Source organism: Spermophilus citellus (assembly GCF_964194105.1).
Source record: "Spermophilus citellus genome assembly, chromosome: 15".
NCBI classification, from domain to species: Eukaryota; Metazoa; Chordata; class Mammalia; order Rodentia; family Sciuridae; genus Spermophilus; species Spermophilus citellus.
The window spans coordinates 88,898,070-88,922,779 of NC_138195.1; the positions used below are offsets into that span (position 1 = coordinate 88,898,070).

At 47.5% G+C, this 24,710-nt stretch overlaps 1 protein-coding gene across 1 annotated transcript in view; it reads left to right on the forward strand.

Annotated features, from left to right (window-relative positions):
- BTBD16 (BTB domain containing 16) overlaps positions 1–24,710 on the forward strand; it is a 48,587-nt gene that overhangs the window by 20,997 nt on the left and 2,880 nt on the right. Inside the window, exons 10-14 of the mRNA XM_081268873.1 lie at positions 5,681–5,800; positions 18,129–18,268; positions 20,682–20,764; positions 22,353–22,430; positions 24,186–24,284. Of these exons, the coding sequence (XP_081124999.1) occupies positions 5,681–5,800; positions 18,129–18,268; positions 20,682–20,764; positions 22,353–22,430; positions 24,186–24,284 (520 nt within the window). The remainder of the gene's footprint in view (positions 1–5,680; positions 5,801–18,128; positions 18,269–20,681; positions 20,765–22,352; positions 22,431–24,185; positions 24,285–24,710) is intronic.

The window sequence follows — 24,710 nt, forward strand, 5'->3', positions numbered from 1 at the left end:
TTCTCGTTTGCTTCTCTGTGCATATCCACAGGTCCCCATATTTTTTCTGAACTACTTGGGGGATAAGTTGCATATATTATGCTTCTTTATCCCAAATGCTTCAGTGTTTATCTCCCCAGAAAAAGAACTTGCTTAATATAACCCCAGGGTAATCATCAACATCAAGAAATTCATCGGATGTGATACTTGGACCCCTTGACGGACACCGTCCGTGACAGCGTTTCCCGCTCCAGTGCAGGATTCAGTCTAGGATCACATCTTGCATTTAGTCGTCAAGTCTCTCTGGGGCTCGTTTGAAAAGCTCCTTGGTACTCATCGCCAAATTTCCAGGGTTGTGCTCCCTTTGGGTAAATTTCAAAAGTGAAAACTAAAGTCTACTCAAAATCTTAGTGGTATGTTAGAAAATAAGTGTTTCCTAGCATTTATGTGGTAGAAAATGTCCCACTTTTAGAAATTAGATCTGGAAAGATCTATCCCATTCTAGATCATCAGCCCATCCCAGGGATTCGGAGTACACAGGGGCCTGCAGGGCCCCTCACATGACAGAGTCCTGGTGTTGAGGGAGACCACGTTGTCAGAGAAGACCCCAGGGCACTGATGTACCCCACTCATGTGTCTCCCACCCTCCACCGCACCCTCCAGTGGAGAAAAGGTCTTGAAATTATTGAAGAACAGATAAACCTGGCATCCCTTAGACTTTTCATAACACGGTCCCTCCCTTGGAAAAACTGAGCTGTCTTACCCTGGAAGCATTTAGCCAAAAATGAGGAGAGCTGTCTGACCACAGTCAGCACGTCGGTGATGGCACAGGCCTGGCAAGACGCACACTGGGCAGGAAAAGAGGTCAGGAGCATGACGCATCCGGTGTCTAGACTCGCCAGCCTGGGCAGACGTGACTGAGTGGGACCCGGCCGCCCGCGTCCCCAGCCCTCCACAGGAGGCACTTGCATAGACAGTTCAGGGCTGTGCGGCTCAAGGAGGCAAGAGCCTTGCATGGCCTCAGTAGCCTTGCATGGCCTCAGTCACGTCATGGGCCCACGTGCCCAAGTGGGCAGGGGAGGGTGACCAGACTCACCCCAGCATGGGCGCTGTTCTCCAGGGGTCTGCTGTTTGCAGCTTGTGGGTGGAGGCAGGGGGTGCAAGAAGAGGGGTACCTGCCAGGAACATAGCCAGGCCTGGGGTCCTCAGGGGACCTGCCGAGGTCCAGGGTGCTGGCTGGTGGATTTTGTACCACGGCCTGCACCTAAGAGTGAGCCTGTTAGGGAGCGCTTTCCCGTGTGCGCTGTGCTAGGAATACGTCCCTCTCCATCCCCACACCCCACCTGGCAGGTAAAACTGCTATCCCTGAGGTGGGAGGGCTAGTGAAGGGCTGGACAAGGCCTCCCCTGGCTCCAGAGTCCAGTCCTTCCCTGACCCTAAACCTCTGCTCCTTCCTAAGGAGGCAGAGGTGGCCTAGCACCAGGAAGAGCTCAGCAGGACCCCAGAGCAGGAAGTGTGGAAATGCCAAACCTGAGGTCAGGGATGGGGCACCCCTGGCCCCACTCAGCTGTCCCTCCAGCCGCCCGCTGTCACCGACCCCCTGCTTGGTTGCGGGTGTTTGGAACAACATCCATTTCTTAGCAGATGCTGTGACTCCTGGGCCTTTCCCGTCTGAAGGCCCTTGACTTCATCTCTTTTTGGAGTTTTACTTTCCATTTGTAAACAGCCTTGGGTCAAATATCCACGGTTTTCCTGACCTCCTGGGCCTCGGGTTTTAATTTATTTGCTTAGGCACTTAGTTTTCAATTAATTTTCTCCTTAGAGGTCACCACTAGGTCACCTTGTTCTTGTAACTCTCGTTTATTAAAACTTCATCCAAGTTCTATTTTCCTGGAAGCCAATGTCCTTGTTGACCTGGGAGGATGGGGACTTCAGAGGACCTTCTAGTACCATCTCCACACAAAGCTACTTGCAACAGGGGACCCTATACCCCTCTGTTTCCAATTCTCACAGCTTCCTGTCTATGGAGTCTCAGGGTCCCAGGGTCCCTGACATGCCTGCAGGATGGGGTGGAGCATGGTTCCCACAGCGTCTTGAACACCAACGTGTCCCTATCTAATGTAGTAGTCCCTGAAACCGCTGCTTCTCTGGTAAACAATAACAGTACCCGGCTAGGGAGCATTTGTACACTGCAGCTCTGAATGGGTCATCCCCACGACTCGTTCCCACCGCAGCCCGATGCGGGAGTGCTACCTTCTGCATTTCTCACTTGGGGAACGGGACTCCAGAAAATGAAGAGGTCAGCCAAATCTCCCCCCATGCTGCAGGAGAACTGGGATTTGAACCCAGGTCAGAGTGGTCTCACAGCTGTGGTCATTAGCAGTCAGCTGATGTGTGTGCATGAGGCCTTGTTTGTCCTTATGGACAGTCGAGTCAACAAGTATATTGATCTTTGTTACGGTTTGAATATGAGGTGTCCCCAAACTTTCATGTCTAAGACGATGCAGGAAGGTTCAGAAATGAAGTGACTTGGTTGTGGGCCTTCACCTAATCAGTGCATTAACCCACTTGAATGGATTAACTGAGTGGTAGCTATAGGCAGCTATAGGGATGAGGCTGGAGAAGATATGTCACTGGGGTGTGCCTTTGGGTTTTATATTTGGTCCCTAGGGTGCAGAGTTCTCTCTGCTTCCTAATGCCATGTCCTAAGCTGATTTCCTCCACCACACTCTTCCACCAAGATGTTCTGCCTCACGTTGGGCCCAGAGCAATGGAGTTAGTCATCTATGGACTGAGACCTTGGAAACTGTGTACCCCAAATAACTTTTCCTCTTTGACATTATTCTTGTCCAGTCCAGTTGACTAAATCAATGTATTTTGTTGTTGTTGTTGTTTAAAAAAAAATACTTTACAAAGGTAGGCGGATTATACAAAACAATTGCTACCTCCCAAAATGACCAAAGAGTAACGTTTCGTCACGAGTTAAGAAATAAAACACCACTGATAAAGCAGGTCACCTGTGTCCCCTCCAGTCCCATTCCTTCCTAAAGACGATTAAACCACAGTTAGGAGCTTGTGTGGACACAATCCATGTGATTAAGCTCTTAATATGAACATGTGCACCCAGGAATCGTGCATGATGTCTGTGGAGGTTGACATTTCAGACCGGCATCTCGGGGACAGTGACAGGGACAGTGACATGGGGTGCACACTCACCACACCCTGCCTTGTGGTCTCTCCCTGTGATTGCATCTCATTAGCATTCTTCTCCTTCCTTGTGAAGGGTGGAGGGAAGGAGCACACAGCAGTCTTTTCTTACTCTCCTGAAGGCCTTTTGAGTTCTCTTTCTTGCCTGGGCAGACCATGCCGTGAGGGTCTCCTTGTTCCTCTTTGTTCCCAAGCAGTTGACTTTCTCCATGGTACATACACAGAAGGGGGCTTTTGTTGTTTATATACAATTTTCTTAAGAAATAAAATTAGAAAACAGTGTCTTGTGAAAAGGAAATTTTTTCCTCCTGAAGAACAGACACCAGTTAGTTTGAAGGGCCCCATGAGCACCACACTCAGCCGGTTGTTGGCCTGTGTGGAGGCTCGGAGTGTCCATGGGTTGAGGCCATCAGAGCTCTTGGGTGAGTGAAATGTGTCTGAATGCCCTTGACGTGGTCACTCACTGCAGAGCTGATAGGGTTGGGTTCCGTGCTGGCCTAAGGAGAGCACTTGACTTCAGCAACTGCCCTTCGTGAACAGAACCAGAATCCCGAGCCCCGGGGCCCCCTTCGCTCCCCCGTTGCTGCCAGCCCCTCTTTGGTAAGATGTCAAAGGACTCCTGGGCTTCAGAGTCTCAAGTGGGAGTCTGCTCTGAAAGTCACACCGCTTCTGACCCCATGACAAAGCTCTTGTTGGGGACTTTGCACCAAGTGGCTCTGTGTGGGGTCCCTTTGCTGCCTCTTTACTCCTGGTCCCTCCATCAGTGACCAGCTTGATCCTGTCTAGCCAGACTCAAAGTCCATCATTTGTGGGTGATCTGAAAACCACATGAGGGGAACAATACAGCCCTATTCTGTCCAGAGATAGCATGAGAGGTGGGTGGGTGACTTTCTATTGCCCTTTAGAGTGGGTTCCACCCACCATGACCCCTCAAAGTGGTGAATATATTTCATGGCATGTCTGTGATCAGAAACTGAAAATATCAATGAGTTTAAGAACCATGGAAATGACGACCTAGATAATGTAGTCAGCAGAGGCTGTCCGAGGCACTGTTTGCCCTTGCTTAAGAGCTGACTGACGGAGAGCAACAGCGGCTCTTTGGCATCAAGGGTCATTGAGGACAGGCCTCCTGCTGCTGCAGGTGCAGCCTGGGCTCCAGCCCTGCCATTTATGATCTAGTGCTGCCATTCACTGAGTACCCAGCTGCCATTCACTGAATACCCAGTAATGTGCCAATCACTGTGCTAAGCACTTTGTTGATGCATGGTCAGTGGAATAATGGTCCCAAAGATGTCCACGGCCTAATTTCAAGAACCTGCATAGGTTTAATGGCAAAGAGGATTTAAAGTCATAGATAAAATGAAGGTTGACTTCAAACTGAGCTTACCCTGGATTCTCTGGGTGGGCCCAACATCATCTCAAGCATCCTTTAAGTATACAGACGGAGGCTAAAGGGTTAGAATCAAAGGAAGACTGGAAGATGCTATATTGCTGGCTTGAAGACCAGGGAATGGGCCACAAGCCAAGGGTTCTGAGATTTGCCAGGACACAACTCTCCCAAGAACCTCCAGAAAAAGCCATCCCTGCTCACACCTTGACCTGAGCCCAGTGAGATCTGTTTTGTACTTCTGACTTCCAGAATGATAAAAGGGAAACTCATACAGAGTGTCACCACCTCCTGTCTTCAGCTGCTGCTATTACTCTTCCACAGCTGAGGAAATGGCAACTGCAGTTTGGTAACATCCAAGAGTTTCCTGCCCCAGGCCCAGTTCTGTGTGGCCTTGAATGAGTTGCTCACGTTCAGCCTTCAATCAGGGCCAGGATTTGGGAAGGGTCAATGAGGCACTCACTTGGATGCAAAAAAAAAAAAAAAGAAAGAAAAGAAAAAATTACCAAAAACACTCAGTGATGATAAAGTATATTTTTGTGCAATATTTTAAAACCAATGCAAAAAAAAAAATCCATGATGAAAATAACACATTAAAATTTTGAATAGACTTAGGATCCATCTCCATTTCCACATCTGTAAAAGTAAGGACTATACCCCAACTTTGAAGGTTTGTGGTCAGAATTCAATTTTAAAATCCATGGAGGGCTGGGAGTATGGCTCGGTGGCAGAGCACTTGCCTTGCAAGCATCCTAAATAAATAAATAAAACCTGCAGAAAACCTCTTTAGAGCCACCTGGCACTTCTTAGGAACTCCTCAGATGACTGCACTGATTTGCAGCAGTACAGTGCGTGGCGGGTGGGGAAGCACCGGGCCCAGCATCAGGCTGCTGAGGTTCCAGCCCCGACCCCCACCCCACCTCCCTACCACCCTCTGCGCATCACCAGAGGAGCCGCCCTGAGCCAGTGGTCCACTTCTGTCAGAGTCTACCTGACTCTGGGCCACATTCAGTCTCCTTCCTAAACTCACTTTTGACTTTGTTTTCTTACAAATGGTGCAATGGTTCCTGTTCCTGAAACTTCTCCCTGGTCTTTTCCCTTGACCAGGTTGTTCACCTTCAGCGAGTTTCATCTTCTGAAAACTTTACTCATGTGGGCCTACCTGCAGCTCAACAGCAAGATCCAGGCTATCCCCATCCACGAGACCATGCTGACGTTTTTCAACAGGTGACACGGCTTAGTGTTGATTGATGGAGTGTGCAGACCCGGTGGTGTTGCTGTTCCTGGGGTCACAGAGACGAATCAGTGATGTGACTTCTGTGGCATCATCCAGAGAGCATAGAATGCAGTTTTCCTTATGGGGCCCAAGATCACAGAAGCCTTCAAACCTCTGCACAACTTGGAAAAGTAAATAGTGCGTGGGTGTTATGATATGAGATAATCATGTGCTTCTGGGAACTCCGTGTCCAGAAATAGCATGACCCAAAAGGTACTTTTGCTCAGGAAAAGTACCATACTACACTGACCTTAAAAACTTTATTTTTTAGTGTGCCTGAATCAGACCAGGTCATTCTCATTTATATTTTACTAGATTAGATATAAAATCCTCAACTTTCTGGACAAATGAAAAAGCATTTAGATGTGTCAAGGTTTCATAGCATTAATACTGTTTCTTAGACTTTCCAAACTAACCTGAAGTTTGTATCCATTTCAATAGAAATTACAGTAATAATAGTGAGCCCTCTAATGTGCTTTATTTTTTAAATATTTGTTCTTAAGTTTTAGGTGGCACAGTATCTTTATTTTACATTTATGTGGTGCTGAGGATCGAACCCAGTGCCTGTGCATGCCAGGCGAGCACTCTACCTCTGAGCCCCAGCCCCAGCCCTCTGATGTGCTAAAGCACAACAATAAGCACTTTCTTTTCATTTTCTCAGAGTATCTGCACACTAAGGGACTGGTTTCATTATTCCTGTTTTATAGATGAGGAAACTAAAGTAGAGATGCCATGTCTTGTCAGAGATCATGTAGATGATGGGGGTTAGAACCTCACTTGAGCCCTGATCCACCAAGGCCCCTCCCTCATTCCTATAAGAACAGATAGGACTCCTCTCTTGTGTCCACTCCAGGGAGCAGAGTGGACACTGGGTTTAGGAAGATCCTGAGGCTGCTCCTAGATCTGTTGTTGTTAGCCAAGGACTTCTAAAATTGCTCTGTAGAGCGACTCTTCCCCTCCCTATGTCCTCTCTGCCTGTGAATGTTTTCTGTCTGGTCAAGAGGCCCCATGAGCAAGGTTTGCCATGGCCAGGGGAGGGGAGCCGGAGGAGGGGTGCTGAGGGGTTGAGGGGGGGGCAGTAGTTGCCAGGCTCCATTTTATGTCTCAACCTCTTGTGTTAACCTCTTTGGTTGTCATTGCTGTGACAAAATACCTGAGAGAATCAAATTTTAAGGAGGAGAAGTTTATTTGGGCTTACAGCTTCGGAGGTGTCAATCCATGGTTGGCTGACGCCGTTGCTTTTGGACCTGTGGTAGAGCAGAACATCACGGTGGGCGTCCAAGGTGGAGCAGAGTTGCTCAGTTCATGGAAACCAGAAACAGAAAGAAGAAGGGGACAGAGTACCAATATCCCCTCCAAGGGCACACCACCAATGACCCGACTCTCTTCCACTAGTCCCCACCTCCTGAAGCATCCATCACCTCCCAATGTGGGCCCTTGGGGGACAGTTCAGATCCACTCTATGAGATACCACTCCACCATCAAGCCAGCTGAGTGCGAGATCCCAGAGCAGAGACAATCCCAGGTGGCCCTTAGGGGTCCCACCCTTGACAGGGGACACTGGTGGCATCCTTCTCAAGCATGATGAAGCATGTTCAAGGAGATAGACACCCTATTTCTTGTGCATGTGTGAGTTTAGCAGATAAATAGTCTTTTCCTTTTTGGGGGTGGGGGACGGTTCATGGGAATTCAACCCAGAGACGCTTTACCTCTAGCCACATCCCAGCCCTCTTTATTTTATTCGGAGACAGGTTCTTTTTTTTTTTTTTATTGGTTGTTCAAAACATTACAAAGCTCTTGACATATCATATTTCCTACATTAGATTCAAGTGGGTTATGAACTCCCATTTTTACCCCCAATACAGATTGCAGAATCACGTTCTTGCAGAGTTGCCCAGGCCACCCGGGAATTTGCCATCCTCCTGTCCCAGCCTCCCTAGTGGCTGGGGTTCCAGGGGTGTGTCCCCATGCCTGGCAGCTGTCTTTTCATGCTAATCAGCTGATCGACCTGTTTACCGAGTTTCATTTGCATTGTTTTGACGATTTAATCCTTTCTGGGAACATCTTGGCGCTGTGTTCCCTTCAAAGCTCATTTTTTAGGTCTCTTTATTTGGGAAAAGCAGATTCAGTGTCAGAATTAGATGGAGTGTGCCTCCTTTTTATATAATTTGCTTCAAATCGAATGTTTCAGTCCCTCCTTTCCCCTCTTTTAATAACCCACGAGACAGAGACACTCTTTCCAGTGAGTCACGCCCACTGGGGAAGCTCCTGCCTGGCTGCTGGTCAGCTCGGTCCTGGACCCATGTCAGCGGGGAGATAGGAAGTGAGCCAGCCTGGGATTCACTGAGCTGTGTTTGCAGTGTGAGAGGAACGCTGGGAAGAGGGAGGGGAGGCGTGCAGCCCCCTCCACAGAGGGTGGGCTTTCTGGGGCTTCCACGGCTCCCGAGTAGCCCCTGGGTCCCCCTGAGGGTCACAGCCAGGGTATTGCTCACTGTCAGAACCTTCCCTTTCTCCCAGGAATTCATGTGGACTCAAATTGGCCCCCAAACCTAACACCTCTGCACAGCACCCCCACAGCCCTGGTCCTGCGCTGCCTTTCTTTCTGGAAACCATTTGCTTGTACCCCAGTTGTCACTGCCCCATCGTTGCCCAAGCAGCGGTGACAACTACCTGCCAGGACCTGTGCTCTCATGGCAGGCAGGTGCTCCAAGAAGCCCGCAGGCCTGCCCTGGGCCCACCCTCGCCTCCCCTGCCCACTCTGCCCGCGCCCTCTCCGGCAAGCTCCGGGTCCCTAAGGGAGAAAGACGGGACAGCTTGGGGCTGGATGGCTCCTCTGCCTGCGGGCTCCCAGGCCCTCTCTGCCCTCGGCTTCCGGCTTGGAGGGCTGTGGCACCTGTTTTAAAACGGCGGATCATTCTTCTCCCTGGGGGCAGTGGCAGCACTAAGGTGAGGCCTGACATGGGCCTCAAAGGTGTCTTCTTCCCCAGGGCTCAGCCCCCACACTCCTCCTACCCCACCAGTCTGCTCTGGATCTTTTCCCGTCAGGTCAGTTCCTGGCGGGAACCTCCCCCGAGAGCCTCCCCATGCAGACCCTCAGGAGCCCCTTGGTTCACACTCATGAGAAGATCATCCTTTACCTCACGTCTAACTCACCTGGCACCTGCCTGGACTTCTTACTGAAGGGTGAGATTCCGTCAAAGATTTTTATGCAGGTCAGTTCCCCCTCAGAGAACTGGGTCTTATTCTGCAGCTGCAAAATTCACTCAGAGAATATCAGGCCTGTGGCAACTGCAAGTAACAGGGACCGTGGGCAAGTTCCCATTTTTATGCATGGCTGGTGCTTGCCAGAGCACTGTGTCTAGACTCAGTGAGGAAGAATGTCTGGGTAGGTTAGCGGCATCTTCCTGGACATGGGAGTGGGGTCCGTGGCACCCGTGCACCATGTGATTCCTCCCTTCCCAGGGATCCCCAGAGTTGCCAGAAGGAGTGCAGAGCCTCATAGCTACTGGCTTAGCAGGACTGGTATCCAGAAGGTTCAGGATGCCCCAGCTCCTGCTGTTGGAGGAGGGAGCCTATGGAGAGTCACCGTCCACCTGGCCAGAACTGGCTCCCCAGTGGTGTTAGCTGAGGTAGCTACAGGGAACAGCTACCGAGGCAGTTGGGTGGCTGCTGACAGACTTGCCAGGAGCACTGAAAGATGGGACAGAGGAGCAGAGCCCTACCCTAGGGAAACAGGAAACCAGTTCAGGAGTTAGAATGGAAGCTGCCTGGCAGTTTTCAAAGCTGCAAATATTTGGTGACATAATTTAAGTGACAGAGTGATCCATAGCCATCTCCCAGGGAGGAGGAACAGCAGGCAGAGTAGACATTTTTTTTTTTACAATTTTATTTTATTTTTATTTATTTTTATGTGGTGCTGAGGATCGAACCCAGGACCTCGCACATGCGAGGTGAGCGCTCTACCGCTGAGCCACAACCCAGCCCCCTGAGTAGACATTTTGAGGCCATCACTTTAGGAGATCTCCAAAATGGGCCTTCATCATGTGACAATAGTGGCACAAGCCACTCAGATCCTGAGATACCAAGGGCTGGCAGGTCTACTAGGAGTGAGTGGAGCTGCCACGGTGCCACCTGCCTGGCGAGCCCAGCCTCCCAGAGGATGAGCAAAGGGACCTGCTGAGCCCTTTCTCATCTGCCCAGCGGCACCTAAGGCAAGCTAGGAGCAAACAAAGACAAGAGCCCACACCTTCTCTACCTCCATTTTCTCTCCTTCATTGATTTTTTTTTAATTGAATGTTCTGTCTGCCCTGGACACTAATGCAGTTTCTCTCCAGAACCAGATGTTTCAGAACATCTTCAGCCACTTTTTATTGCTGTCAGTATAAGAAGGGAATGTGCACACACCAGCACACGTGTACACTCACACACACACACACACACACGTGCTCACACTAATGCATACACACTTGCACACACACTCCTTGGCATCCTGCAGCCTGTTTTCCTGGCAGCAGCTATTTTAGGAAAACAAATAGGCTGTCCAGAATTAATTTTAGCATCTCCTTGTAGGAAAAAAAAAAAAAGAAAGAAGCTGATGCCTTCATTCATGGAGGAGAAAGATCATCATTTCACTTCACTTAGCAGTCTGAGGAGTTCACAAAAGTGGTAAAAACTATCGATTGGATAAGGGCCAAGCAGGCAAATGTCAAACTTTTTCTAATGTACATTTTTATCAAGATATAAAATACATTCAGAAAAATGCAGACCTTCAGTGAACAGTGGCCCAACGGGTTTCCAAAAAGGCCATGCACCTGTGTGACCAGCCCCCAGGTCAAGAAGCAGACCACAGCCAGCCCCGTGGGGGCCTTATCTCAGACACCACTTCCCACCAAAGCAGAACCACATCCTGACTTCTATTCCCCTCCGTACATCTTATGTGCTTTGGAACTTTATATAAATAGAATGCCTTAGTATACACTTTTTTTTTCCTTAAATTTTTTTAGACATTAATGAACCTTTTTTTATTCATTTATTTTTATGTGGTGCTGAGAATTGAGCCCCGTACCTCACACATGCGAGGCAAGTGCTCTACCACTAAGCCACAGCCACAGCCCCTAGTGTACACTTTTTTTTTATAAGGGCCAGGCATTTTTTTTTAAATATTTATGTTTTAGTTGTAGTTAAACACAATTTGTGTATTTTATTTATTTATTGTTATGTGGTGCTGAGTTTCAAACCCAGGGCCCCATATGTGCTAGGCAAGCATTCTACCGCTGAGCCACAACCCCAACCTCCCCTAGTGTACATTTTTGAAGTGTCTGGTTCTTTTCACTCAACACTATTATCTGTAAAATCCATCCGTGTGGTTGAATGTAGCAAGAGCCTGCATATTCCCACAGAATATTCCATCATATGAATGAAGACACCACAATTTATTTATCTATTCTGATGTTGATGGATACTGCTGGCTATTAGGAATAGTGATATTATACATGTCCTTTTGTACACAACATTATGTGCTTCTGTTGAATATAAAACTAGAATTACTATCATGGGCAGGAATAAACTCAATTTTAGTAAACACTGTCAAACAATTTTGTAAAGTGATTGTGCTAATTTGCTCCCTAGCTAGCAGTATAGAAGAATTTTGGGTTTTCTATATTTTTGCTTAATACTTGGTATTTTCTTTAAAAAATGTTATTTTAGATATACATGAAAGTAGGGTGTATTCTGACATATTATACATACATGGTGTGCAACCCATTCTGATTTTGACCCCGTCCTTGTTGTTGAACATGATGTGGAGTTACACTGGTTGTATATTCATATATGTGTATATAGGAGAGTTACATCGGATTCATCCTACTGTCTTTCCCATCCCCATCCCTCTCTCTTCACTCCCCTTTGTCTGATCCAGTGAACTTCTGTACCCGCCTCCCCACCCTCCCTTGTTAAGGGTGAGCATCCACATATCAGAACATTCAGCCTTTGTTTTTTTGAGAGATACTTGGTATTTTCAATCCTGTGCTTCTCTAGTGTGTAGATATTGGAACTAATTTGCCTATTCTCTTTTTCAATTTACATTTCACAGCTAATGATATTCACTCCCTCTTTATAGTTGGTTGTCTTCTTGGTGAGGTGACTACTCCTTTGCCCAAGTTTTTCTGTCGGGCAGTCAGATGTTTTCTCTTAAGGATTTGTAATTGTTATTTCCTATATTCTGTTACAAGTCTCCTTGGATATGTGAATTGCAAACATCTTTACTCTGTGGCTAGCTATCTTGCTTTCCTAACAGTTTTGAGATGAACTTAAATTTCAAAATTTAAACAGTCTAATGTACCAGGCTTGCCTTTTGTAGCTTTGACGTTCCAGAAATCTTTGCCTATTCCATGTCCATGAAGACATTCTCCTGGTTTTTTTTTCCTAGAAACTTTATTGGTTTACTTTCTTTCTTTCTTTTTTTCTTTTTAAAGAGAGAGAGAGAAGAGAGATATTTTTTTTAATATTTATTTTTCAGTTTTTGGTGGACACAACATCTTTATTTTATTTTTATGTGGTGCTAAGGATGGAACTCAGTGCCTGGAACATCCCCAGCCCTAGTTTACTTTTTTTTAAACCCACAGTTCATCCAGAAGCATTTTCAGAATTGGTATGAGGTAGGGCTCCTGATCATGATCCTTTTTCTCCCATCAGGATGCACAATCAATCCGGCACCACTGATTGAAAAGCCCATCCTTTGTCCTCTGCTCTGTGGTTTTAATTTTGTCATTATATCAGACAGCCATCTACATGGAGGGGGATCATATCTGCACTCTCAATTCTATACAGTTGTCTATCCTTAAATCAAGGCCACAATCTTTCTGTCTCTTGGTGTTTATAAATCTTGATATCTAATCATGCAGGTCCACCAGCCTTGTTCTTCTGCAAGATTAACTGGGCCATTCTTTATCCTTTGGATAAAGTTTGTCAATTTCAGTTTGTCAATTTCAACCCCCACCTCCCCATCTTGCTGAACTCTCATTAAGAAAACATAGAACCTATAGATCAATTTGGGGAAAATTGACATATTTTAAATATTGGCTTTTACAATCCGTGAAAATGCTAAAATTTCCATATAGATAGATAGATAGATAGATAGATAGATAGATAGATATAGATATAGATAGATATATAGATATATTGTTTGGTATGTAGGGGGGGATACGGGGTATTGAACTCAGGGGCACTCAACCACTGAGCCACATCCCTAGCCCTATTTTGTATTTTATTTAGAGACAAGTTCTCACTGAGTTGCTTAGTGCCTCGAAGTTGCTGAGGCTGGCTTTGAACTTGCAATTCTCCTGTCTCAGGCTCCCAAGCCTCTGATATTACAGGCATGCACCACGGCTCCCGGCTTCCACTTATATTTTTAAATTTATCTTAATATTTATAGTTTATTATAGGTCTTACCTTTTACTAAAGGTCTCGTGCACTTTTCTTGTGTCTATTCCTAAAGGTGTGATTTATCACTTGTGTACTTAAAACACATAGAGTTTTACCTGTTCCTAAGTGTGACTCTCACCCTGGACAGCTGCAGCAGGCACTGTGACTTATTAACTTTGTTCTCCAAGACCACAATATTTAATATGTTCACTAAGACTGGGATGAATGATGCCTTAAATGCTCTTTAATGGGGACTGCAACATCTGAAATATTTCACTTGAACTCTGAAAACTACTCTATCGAATGTCTCATAAATACTGCAAGGATGAACAGAGTGACTTTCTGGTCAGCTGTCTAGTGTTAAATGGGAACAAATACTGCTTTAGTCAGACCCACAGAGCCTTGAAGAGCGGAAGATGATTTTAGTCCTGCTGGGTTTCCCCTTGGAGCAAATGTCAGAACCATCCCGAGAGCTGGACAAGTGACATTGGACTGAGTGTCAATGAATGACTGCTAGGGCTTGGCTGACTCAGGAGCATAGCAATACAGGACATAGGACATTGGCAGAGAGTCACCTGAGCAGCAGAGCTGTCAGCAAAGGCATCCCTTGGAGATAAATTGTGGGTGAGTGGAGGGAAGGACAGGTGGGGTGGAGGCTGGACAGTTGGCAGGCGCCAGATCATCCATCCAGTTGACCGCGAAGTGCCTGGCACTGTAAGAGGTGTTGAGTGGACACAGGGTCAGCAACCTAACCACTGTGGTGGGTGCCCTGAAACGCCGTTACCAGTGTTCTGCTCCCCACATGTTGAAGTACAACATTAGAGAGTACGCCGAGGCAGGCGTATAGAGCAGGGTTTATTTAAAAAGGGGGAACACAGACTTCCCCCCGGAGGGAGAAGGGGGCCATGGCTGGTGTCCTGGTATCCCCAGAAGTGAGGGTGTTCTGCCTTTTATATGTCCTAGGCTTCCTTTGTCCTCCTGCTCTCTCCCCCTTATCTCTCTCCTTCTTAGTTGGTGACTAGGCCCAGGAGATGCTCGGTGGGATGGCCCAAAGGTGGGAAAGAGGTGGGCTGGAGGGGTGGGGAGGAGTGATCCAGGCAGGTAGGGGCCCAGGGCAGATTAATTTGCTGTTCAGTCTGCTCCACTTGCTTCATTAACAGTTCTTTAGGATGGGCCCTATTGGCTGGCTTTGGGACATTAACATTTCAATCTCCAAACTGGTTTGGTCTGTTTTCTTCCATCTGGCCCGATTTATCTCTCTATGCTGACTATCTGTTTTTTTGAATTCTGGCTTCTGTACCTTGCCAGTTCAGCCGGCCTGCTGGATGGGAGGAACTGACCTGGAAGTGACAGTGTGTGGTGGCAGCAGGATTAGTTGGGAGCCAGCAGGCCATTTCCTGGTTCATAGATTCCAGAAGGTGCCCAGGTGTTCTGTACAAGTTATCTTTTGACAAAAAGCCATCTTCTCTCCTCTTTTTGAGTTATTGTCCCAAAATACGTAATTTTTTTTTCAAAATTCACTTTAAAATTTAGTATGTTATTTCAAATATTTTTCAAATATGCTAACTAATTTTTAACTCCAGATCTTTTGTTTTTTTTTTTTTGGGGGGGGTGTACCAGAGATTGAAATCGAGGCTGGACAGTTGACCACTGAGCCACATCCCCATCCCCAGCCCTCTTTTGTATTTTATTTAGAAACAGGGTCTCATTGAGTTGCTTAGTGCCTCACTACTGCTGAGGCTGGTTCTGAACTCGTGATCCTTCTGTCTCGGCCTCCCAAGCCTCTGGGATTACAGGCGTGCGCTGCTGCACCCAGCTAACTCTAGATCTTTTTTATTGTGATAAAATATACATTGCATAAAACTTACCATTGGAAGCATTTTTACGTGGGTTCAAAGGCACTGAGTGATCTCCAGCGCCTTCATCCCCAGCCTGATGCTGACTCCCTCCTCTCCCAGTCTCTGCTGCTCTTGGTCTCTAGCCTCCTGCTCTAGAGAGGAATCCTTTGCCTTTCATGTCAGCCTTCTTCACCTGGCATAATGCCCCCGAGCTTCGTTCACATAGCAGCAGTGTCAGAATACCAAAGTGTGAATTTCATCACCCAAATTTGAAGTGCTGGATCTAGCAGACTGTGGGGCTCCCCTCGGCTGGAAGACAGGGAACGCCAGCCACTGGCAGGATGGAGAGGGGCTGGGGAGCTGAGGGGGAGCATCTCTGGAACCCCAGCCTGTGCCTCGCGGGGAGCCTGGCCCCAGGCTCTGTCTCTCAGGAGGGCTGTAGGGGGGTTGCCTTGAGAGGGGACCAGAGTCAACTGGGTATGTCAAGGAACTGAGAACTGTGGTCCTTAAAAGGGACATGTCTAAGGGTTTCTCAGTGAACTTGAGGAAGCAGACACCATAGCCTGAAGTTTGTCCCCCATAGTGCTAAACCAAGGGAGATCTTTGCACAAACAGGACTCAGCCCCAGGTGAGTCCACCAAGGTACCCATACAAAGGTGTCCCCAGACTGAGCCGCCAGCCGCCTGCTCCCACTGTGTATGACATGAGGCCAATGCCCTGACCTCCAGGCCCAGAGTGGATATGCCTCTGCACCCAGGCAGTCAAGAGGCACCAGGTGAGGTGGAAAGGCCCCGGGCTGGACTGGGGCTGGCTCCGTGACAGCTGACCTCACAGACTCCAGGAGCAAGGAGTGGGCCACACCCCTCTGGTCCTTTGAGATTTCAGAAAATTAGAAGCTGAGTACACCGTTTACTTCCTTGGATGTGGCCCACGGCTTGGGTGACTTAGTGGCATTGAGGACCACCAGGAGTGATTCCATGCTCCAGATTGTTGGGGTTGGGAGGACAATGGTGGTACCTCACAAGGTGCTGAGGACCCGATGGGTAGCTGTGCCAAGCTCCTCTCAAGCACTGTCACCTTGACGTCCCCCCTCCACCCAAAGAGGCACGTGTGGCTGTTGTTCCCACTTGACAGAGAAGGACAGTGAAGCTCAGAGAGGCTCAGACACATGACCGATGGTGGCTGGACCAGGATGGGACCTTAGCTGGTCTGACTCCAGAACCCAGCTTGGTTGGATGATAGCCAACCCGTGACCTCTCCAGTTCAGCCATGACAGTGGGCATCCCCGCCACTTCCCCAAGAGGTCATTAAGCCTTGTCGCCTAACCACAAAGCTCTTCCCATATCCTCTGGGACAGGAGGGCTGTCCAGAGAGATCCTGGGTGACCCTTGGGGCCTGAGTGCCTCTCAAGGGAGGTTCAGGGCCTGGGTCCTCCTCTCGCCCAGCAGCCTCCTCTCCAAGCAGAGCAGCGGAGCTGGTGCTGCGGCCTCTGGGTTGGAGTTTCCCTTCTGTGGAGGCATCTGATTATATTTAAGCTGCAGCTCCGGCTGGTACCCACAGCCTCAGCCTGGGCTGGGGAAGCCCTTGCCACGGGGACTGGTTCATTCCCCAGAGTGCTCAGTGAGGCTGGGGAGTGCTGTGCCAGCTTCTGCCCTTCTTCCTCCTTGACCTCTGTTGCCAGCCACCACGCCTTCCCCATGCTCCCCTGTTAAATGGTGAAGGAGGCAGAGAAGGTGGTGGCATCCTGGTCAGGAGGTGGAAGGGACCTGAGTGTTACTTGTCTAAGACACCTATGTTCTTAGGGCACCCTGAGTGATGGTGGGAGGGTTCCAGAACCAATAACCCCAAAGTCCTGCAAGTATTGACCTTCCTTTATTTAGCTTCATCGTCACCCCCAGAAACAGGCACGTGGTAGGTTTTAGTAAATGCTCATTGAATGGGGTCAGAACACATTCATTGTGTACCCTTCCCCCTCTGACAGATCCTCGGCACCCCCAGGCCCATCAGCTGAGCTCACTGACATGGAGAGGAGCTGGGAAGTCCCAGGAATTCCCGGATCCCATGCAGGCTAGTGGTTCTGGGCAGGTTGGCAGGCACCCCCAACCAAGGCGAGATGGGCCAAGAGGCATCCATCCGGTCCAGCTGGGACAGGGTGTGATTTGGACTCTCAGTTTATGGAAAAATAATCCAAAAGTGCCCTTGGCTGGTTTTATGCAGGATCTGTCTCAAGGGAATGACTTTGCATTTCCAAAGGGACTTGGAAAAATTATCCCCCATTGTCCCTATTTGTGAAAAAAGACCATTTTATGAAACAAATTATTTCAAAACAGGGGTGGTGGATGTGTCTGTGTGTGCATGACCTCTCAAGGGGAATTTGATCATCTCCAGCCAGCCCTGACCTTCAGCCTGTGTGGAAATTAATTGGCATTTAGCACCAACTGGCTGTTGCAGAACTTTTGGAAAAGTCAGCTGCCGAAACCAGCCACACTCATGCCCACCCTTCTTTTCTTTGTAATTCTACTGGAATTTTTTTTTTTTTTTTGGTGCTGGGGATTGAACCCAGGGCCTTGTGTATGTGAGGCAAGCACTCTACCACCTGAGCTATATCCCCAGCCCTCAGAAAACTTTTGAAGGGCCCGATTTGGTCACTTGCTGCAAAGGCACTATCTGTAGGGAGGAGTCAGATGCCCCATCTGTAAAATGGGCTGATGATCGTTGTCCTGTCTGTACCACAGGAAGTTTGTGAGACTTGGGGGACAAAAGGTGGATCAAAACCCTGTGTCACCATGTGTTCCCATCAGTCACTTAACATGTGTTTACAATATGTGCAGAGCTCTCGGGGAGGAAGCAGGACGTAGCCACTTGTCTAATGACATTCTCTGGGGTTTGAGTCACAAGTGTTCTCTAAGCTGCCTCCTGCTTCCTCGCCTACCCCACCCAGAGACCCAGGTGCCATCTGCCCCTGCTGCTGAAACCACTAGTCCATGGCTGGGCTATTGGTAGCACTCTCCCATTCCAGAAGGAAGCATCCTGAAGGGCTTCTGTTCTTCTCTGTGCCTCTGCTAAGCTTTCCCAAGAAGTGCTGCTTTCTGGACCGAGACATAGGACAGAGCTGGCTGCCGCTCTTCCTTTGCTTGCGTCTGCACAGCATCACTAGCGGTAAGTGCCACCCCTGTGCCAGGAAAGCAGCTGGGGACCTGCCCCACCCCTCAGCCACTCCCAAGAAGCCCTACCAGATGTTTCCAAAGGAACCAGCTGGAATCTAGCATTGTCACTTCCGAGCTGTGTGACTTTGGGAGCATCAATTAACCTCTGGTCTCAGTTTCCTTGTCTGTAAAATGGGGATAATCAGAGGTTCTGTGACATGGGGTGACGGACAGAGGTGGCTCTCCATGGTGAAGCAGGGCACAGCTGCCAGGGCCGCTTCCTTGCCATAGGACTGTGGGAAATGCCTCAGCAGGGGATTGACTTCTAGGTCACTTGTTTGGCATTTCCAGAGAAAAATTGGATCAATTGAACAAGTTGTCCAGCAGTTCAAGTCCTCTAGAGAAGGAAGTGTGGGTCTTGGTGTTGTGGATCCCACACTTGTGGTCAAGTGCTGGGTCTTTGGAAACTGTTGGTGACCGCTGTGCCCCTGTGCTGTTGCCTGCTCTGCACTGCGGAGCTCACCCAGCTCTGCCTTTCCCAGGACTCACAGGTTGCATGTGGTCACGGCCGCCTTGGCTTCCAATATCCTAACTAGGCATGGTGATGGCACCTTCCGTTTCCTGTCCCCCTTGGCATGCATATCCAAACATCAAGTCCTCTTGGAACAAACATACAGCAAAGCAGGAGACCATGAGGGGAGCGCTCTAAAATTTGTTGGGCTCATATTTGGCTGAATTTAGGCAGCATTACAGACTGGGACCTAAGGCTTTCAATTCCCCTTTACTGCATCTATCAAGGACAAATTTTTATTATATTTTTTTGGTGGTGGTACTGGGGATTGAACTCAGAGACACTGCACTACATCCCAAGCCCTTTAAAAAAAAGTTATTATTTTGAGATAGGGTCTCACTCATTTGTCAGGCTGGTCTTGAACTTGCAATTTCCCTGCCTCAGCCTCCCCAGGTGCTGGGATTACAGATGTGATCCACTGCTGCCCTCAGGGATAAATTCTTAAAGTGAATACCCGGAGGACAAATTGTTCAATTGATCTAAAAACTCTAGGTCTATGCCCCAAAGCCAGATTATATTTCCTTGACCTCATGCTCTGGGTACAGGGGAGTCAAGTGAGACTTGGAAAGTTGGGGAATATATTCTAGGCAGAACAGGAAGCCACCCAATGAGATCTTTGCCCTCTTAGAGGATATTTGAGAACTTTTCAAAGCCATTTTCTTTTTTTTTTCCTTTTTTAAATTTTTTAAAATATTTAGTTTTTAGTTGTAGGTGGACACAATATCTTTATTTTTATGTGGTGCTGAGGATCGGACCCAGTGCCTCACACATGCTAGGGGAGCACTCTACCACTGAGCCACCACCCAGCCCTCAAATCCATTTTCATCTGTCCACATGTACTAAGTAGCTCTGAAACCCTGGGATGGCTGAGGGAGTCGGGTTGTCTTGTCCAAGTTGCTTCTAGATGCTCCAACAACTCTGAGAATCTCATTCCAAGCCTCCCTTGCCAGGCAGGATTGCAGCCAGGGCACTGTGAACGCTGGGGTGGGGGTGGGTATTCTGTAACTGAAGCACACCTCATGGATGCCCATGGAGACCTAGGGAAAATATGGGAAGAAAAATAAAAACAGAAGCAAATTTGAATCAGCAATACTCAGCCTAAAATCATCTTCACTACTTCTTTTAATATTTTGGTAACAATGTGAGGATAGAAATCTCTTTGCAGCATGTGGGTGAAGCTGCACTTTGAGGACCATTGATGGCCTCTCCTTTCATATAGTTCCCCAAGCACCCTCCAGGATCACAGGGCACTGATGTCTTTTTGTAGGATTATTGGGAATATATTTCTATTAAAAGATCATAAGTTGCTTTTTAAAACATTAATATGTAGCAACGAGAATTTCCTGCTGAAGTTGAAATTGCTCTCTGCTTTGGAGTGAATTCATTCATTCCTTTGAAAGTTCATTGGTATTTTGTTTTTTCTTTTTGGTACCAGGATTGAACCCAGGGGCACTTTAACCACTGAGCCACATCCTAGCTCTTTTTATTTTTTATTTTAGGACAGATCTCAGTAAGTTGCTTAGGGCCTTTCTAAGTTGCTGAGGCTAGCTTTGAGCTTGTGATCCTCCTGCCTCAGCCTCCTAAGCCTCTGGGATTACAGGTGTGCACCACTATGCCCTGCTTATTGTTATAAATTTTTTAAAAGAAAATTCATTTGGAATATAAAAGAACCAGACTCTGTACACCACCACAGTGATTCTGAGTTGTCTTCTTCCCATTTTATCAACCCAAATTTGAAGGAGACCTGCCCCTTCCTTCCCTTGGCTCCTGACATCTTCTTTTTTCTTTCTGTGAGATTTTGGAGGTTCTGTTATGAATGAAACCGTAAACATGTTCTCTTTGTGCTTCTCTCAAGGCAGGGATCTGGAGGAGTTAAGGCACATTAACTTCTTTCCCGAGTCCTGGCTGATCCGGGTTACAGCCAACCATTACTACGCAGTGAGTCTGCTCATCAAGGGAAAAAAATCACCCGAATTGATTGCCTCTTTGACTTTGCCTTTTCTGAAGATGTGTTTCATGTTTGCCACCTCTGGGTCTTTGAGGCCTGGATCCTCCTCCAGGGGAATCAGGGAGAGCTGGACCTGGGAAGGAGAGGAGGGAGGAGGCCCAGCCTGGGAATCCTGGTGTTCAAGGCCTGTGTTCTGACGGTCTGCAGCATGGGGGCTCCAGTCACCCCAGCCTCCAGAGCCCCTACTAGACAAGAACGTGACATGTGCTTGTAATTGAAATTTTTCAACATGCAGAGAAATAGAAAATAAATACCCTTAGACCCATCACCCAAAGACAACCGCTGTTGACATCTTATGATATTTATTAAGTCTTTTTAAAATATATAATATACTCAAGTATATGTACTTTCTAACACCATTCTTAATAGCTGCCAACCCTTTCACCCACAGAATGTGCCAGAGCTGCTGTTATTGGACTTTCCCTTATTATAGAAAATGTATAGTGTTTCTAATTGTTTAATGTTATAAATGATCGTATGGGGAACATATTTTTACATCACCATTTATTTTTCTGTGCTTTGAATTGTTTCCTTAGAGGAGATTTTCAACAGCAGAAATACTGGATCTAAAAGGAATGTGCGTATTTGTTCTTGATAGATATTAACAAATGTTGGGACAAAATCACTCTTTCTTCAGAAATAAATGAATATGCCTGGCTTTGTACATCCTCAACAATATAGAGCATTTTAATTTCAAATGACTTTTGTTGACCGTGAAGGGGACAATGGCATCTCAGTTTTGAGTATGCCTTTCCTTTATTACTAGTAAATATGAATATTTTTCCAGGCCAGCATGTCCCTCTTTGTGAATTATCTATGCAAACTGCCATATTTCTCATGGGTTTCCAATCAAGCATCTGTAGAGATGAAGCTGGGCATTGTTCAAGGTCTGAAGATGCATGAGTCACTAGTTAAAATGCAACCAGCTCAACAAATACCTTTTGTGATCGAAAACCAGCCTCCCAGCTCCACCCTCCTTGCACATTAGAAATGACTTCATGGATGGTGCTTCTCTGGGACAACTCAGAAGGAGGCTGTAACGAGGCACCCCAGGGACAGTCTCTGGGGCTGACACCCCAGGAAGTCCCCACAGACTCTCTCTTCTCCCCTTTGCCTGTAGCTGCCAGTGTCATCCCGCTGGGGACACCCCACCCCATCCCCGCTGCCCTGTCCGTGGAGTTGGTCATGGGGCTCTTGCTTGTTCTGGACTTTCTGACCGTGGCCATTCTCGGCCTCATTACCGAGATCCTGATGTGTACATTTTATTTCCCCAGTGAGACTGCTCAGGGATTTTTCTTTCTCTCCTCTCTGTATTCTCTGAAAATATCGAGCACAGGGCCCAGCACACAGCAGGTTTTCCATAAATTCTTGTGGACCAGATGAATGGCTGGACAGAGGGTCTGGAGATGGAACTCCTCCCAGTACCATGGTGGTGGTGGCTGGGGAGACCCAGGAAGATGGGGGAGGCAACAGAGGCTCCTTTCCACTGCTGGTAAGCCGCATGCGTTTCCCTTTCAGCTGGAGAGTGGAGGTGACATGGCCCACCTGAAAGATCTGACCACCCAGGCTGTGAGATTTGGGCTGCTTTTTGACCAGGTGCTGAGAAGTGGACTCAAGCAAGGGGAAGAACCGTGCCCTGCGCTTGATCAAGGACCTCTCTAGGGCAGGCCATGATCTTTTCTCCTCTGATAGGAGAGTCAGGGGCCCCCAGAACAGGAGCCTGAGACAGGCAATCCAGGAATCCAACCCATGAACCCCAGATTTCCCCAGGATAGACGGTCCTGGTTTCCCCAGGATAGAAGAGCCTTCCTGGGATCCAAGTCTTTCCATTCTAAAACCAGGAAAGTCCTGGGAAACGGATGAGGAGTTGATTCTCCCAATTTCCCACAAACATGGACGCCTCCCAACAGGCTGGACAAGCCTCCACTCCAAGTCTGTGTTGAAGCTTGCAAGGGTGTACTTATTCCCAGCAGCTACTTTGACGAACCCCACTGGGGGCCAAGGAGCTGGGGTGAAGGCGTCCTGGCGATCAGGCATGGGGAGCATCTACAGCCAGTGTCTGCTGTCTGTGCTTCCGGTGATGGGCACAGGCTACCAGTCTCCTTCCACCTCCCTAACCTATTAAGCCCAAGTTTTCAATTCTGCAAATATTTCAACAAAATTGATACAGGAGCATGGAAATGGGTTAGAAACCATAATCTGGAGTCATATCTAGCATTATATTAATTAGTATTATAATTATTATATCATACTATAATTATATTATTTTTATAATTATATTGGGTAATTATTATACATATTATATCCTATATTTAAGTTTTTATAGGTGTTCCACATCTGGGATGATGGCACAAAATGGGCTACAGGCATTCCAGGAGGGATCACCAAAGAATTCAGTGTCTCAAGGACGGGGGATCCCAAATCTTTCATCTGAGAGAATCCCCTGGATCAGCCTCTGGTTGTAGAGACCCACCTAAGTGGGTTTGTAGATTGCAGGAGCAAGTACCTTGAGCAGGGAGTGCCTCTTAGGTCCATCAAATTGGAACAAAACACTTTGTTTCAAAGGCCTGCAAAGCACAGGTCACCTAGGAACATACCTAACTCATGCCTTTCCTCATTAAGGAGCATGCAGAGTAAACATATTGTCCCTACTCAGCATCAACTACTAACTCCTACTAACTGTACTGTTAGTAGTAATAATAATCAATATTAACCTGCCAAAAAATTGATGATGTCTGTCTAAGTCAGCTTTTTCATCGCTGTGACCAAAGAACCTGATAAAAAAATTTTAGAGAACGAAAAGTTTATTTGCGGCTTGGGGTTCAAAGGTCTAAGTCCATAGATAGCTGACTCCATTTCTCTGGGCCTAAGGTGAGACAGAACATCATGGCGGAAGAGTGTGGTGGAAGAAAGCGGCTGGGGACATGGCACCAGGAAGCAGAGAGAACCCCACTTACCCAGAGCAAAATATGAACCCCAAAGGCACACCCCCAGTGACCCATGTCCTCCAGACACACCCTACCTGCCTAGAGCTACCACCCAGTTAATCCGTTCAAGTGGGTTAATCCACTGTTGGGGTTAAGGCTCTCACAAAATAACTGAATCATTTTACCTTTGAACCTTCCTGTGTTGTTTCACACGTGAACATTTGGAGGATGCCTCACCCCTAAATCAAAACAAAGTCATCACTTGGCTTCCCCGTGCTTCTGGGGCTGGAATTGCTATTGCATTTCCACTTTCAGGTCCCTTGTCAATGAGTCGCTTTTGGTGTCACTCGAGTTTGCCGTCCCCTTGCCTTGGAATACTGAAGATGGCCCTCCTTTGCTTGGTTGCTTCTCTCTCCCTCTGTAGGAGAACACCACTCATTCAAAGACGATTTCTATATATGGATTCTTCTTTGAGATAAAGGGAATCAAACATGACACTACCTCTTACAGTTTTTACATGCAGGTAAGGACAGCACCGAACAGTTACGTCTCTGATACAAGAATCTACAGTCTGTCAATTTGTATTGATCAGTAATGGTTGGTTGATTAGTAATTCACATGGACTGTATCGTAAGTGCTCACACACCTGATATCATTTGATTTTTACTACCACCTCAGGAGATAGGTATTGTGAGCCGAGGAGGATCTCAAGATTGGGTGACTCCATGTTTGTACGGCCTCTGCGGAAAAGCCAGGGTTGAATTTCAGTCTTCCTCCTTTCCATTTAGGATTTAACTCATCTTTGATTTGTACTCAATGAGTGGTGTCCTTCTTCCATGGAGGAAATGCAGAGTGCCTACCAGTGGGAGGGGGCAGCCGTTTAGAGCCACAGCATGGCAGTGGGCCGGATGCTGAGGAGTCGGTGCTCCTGCTGGACCCTTAAGAGAGG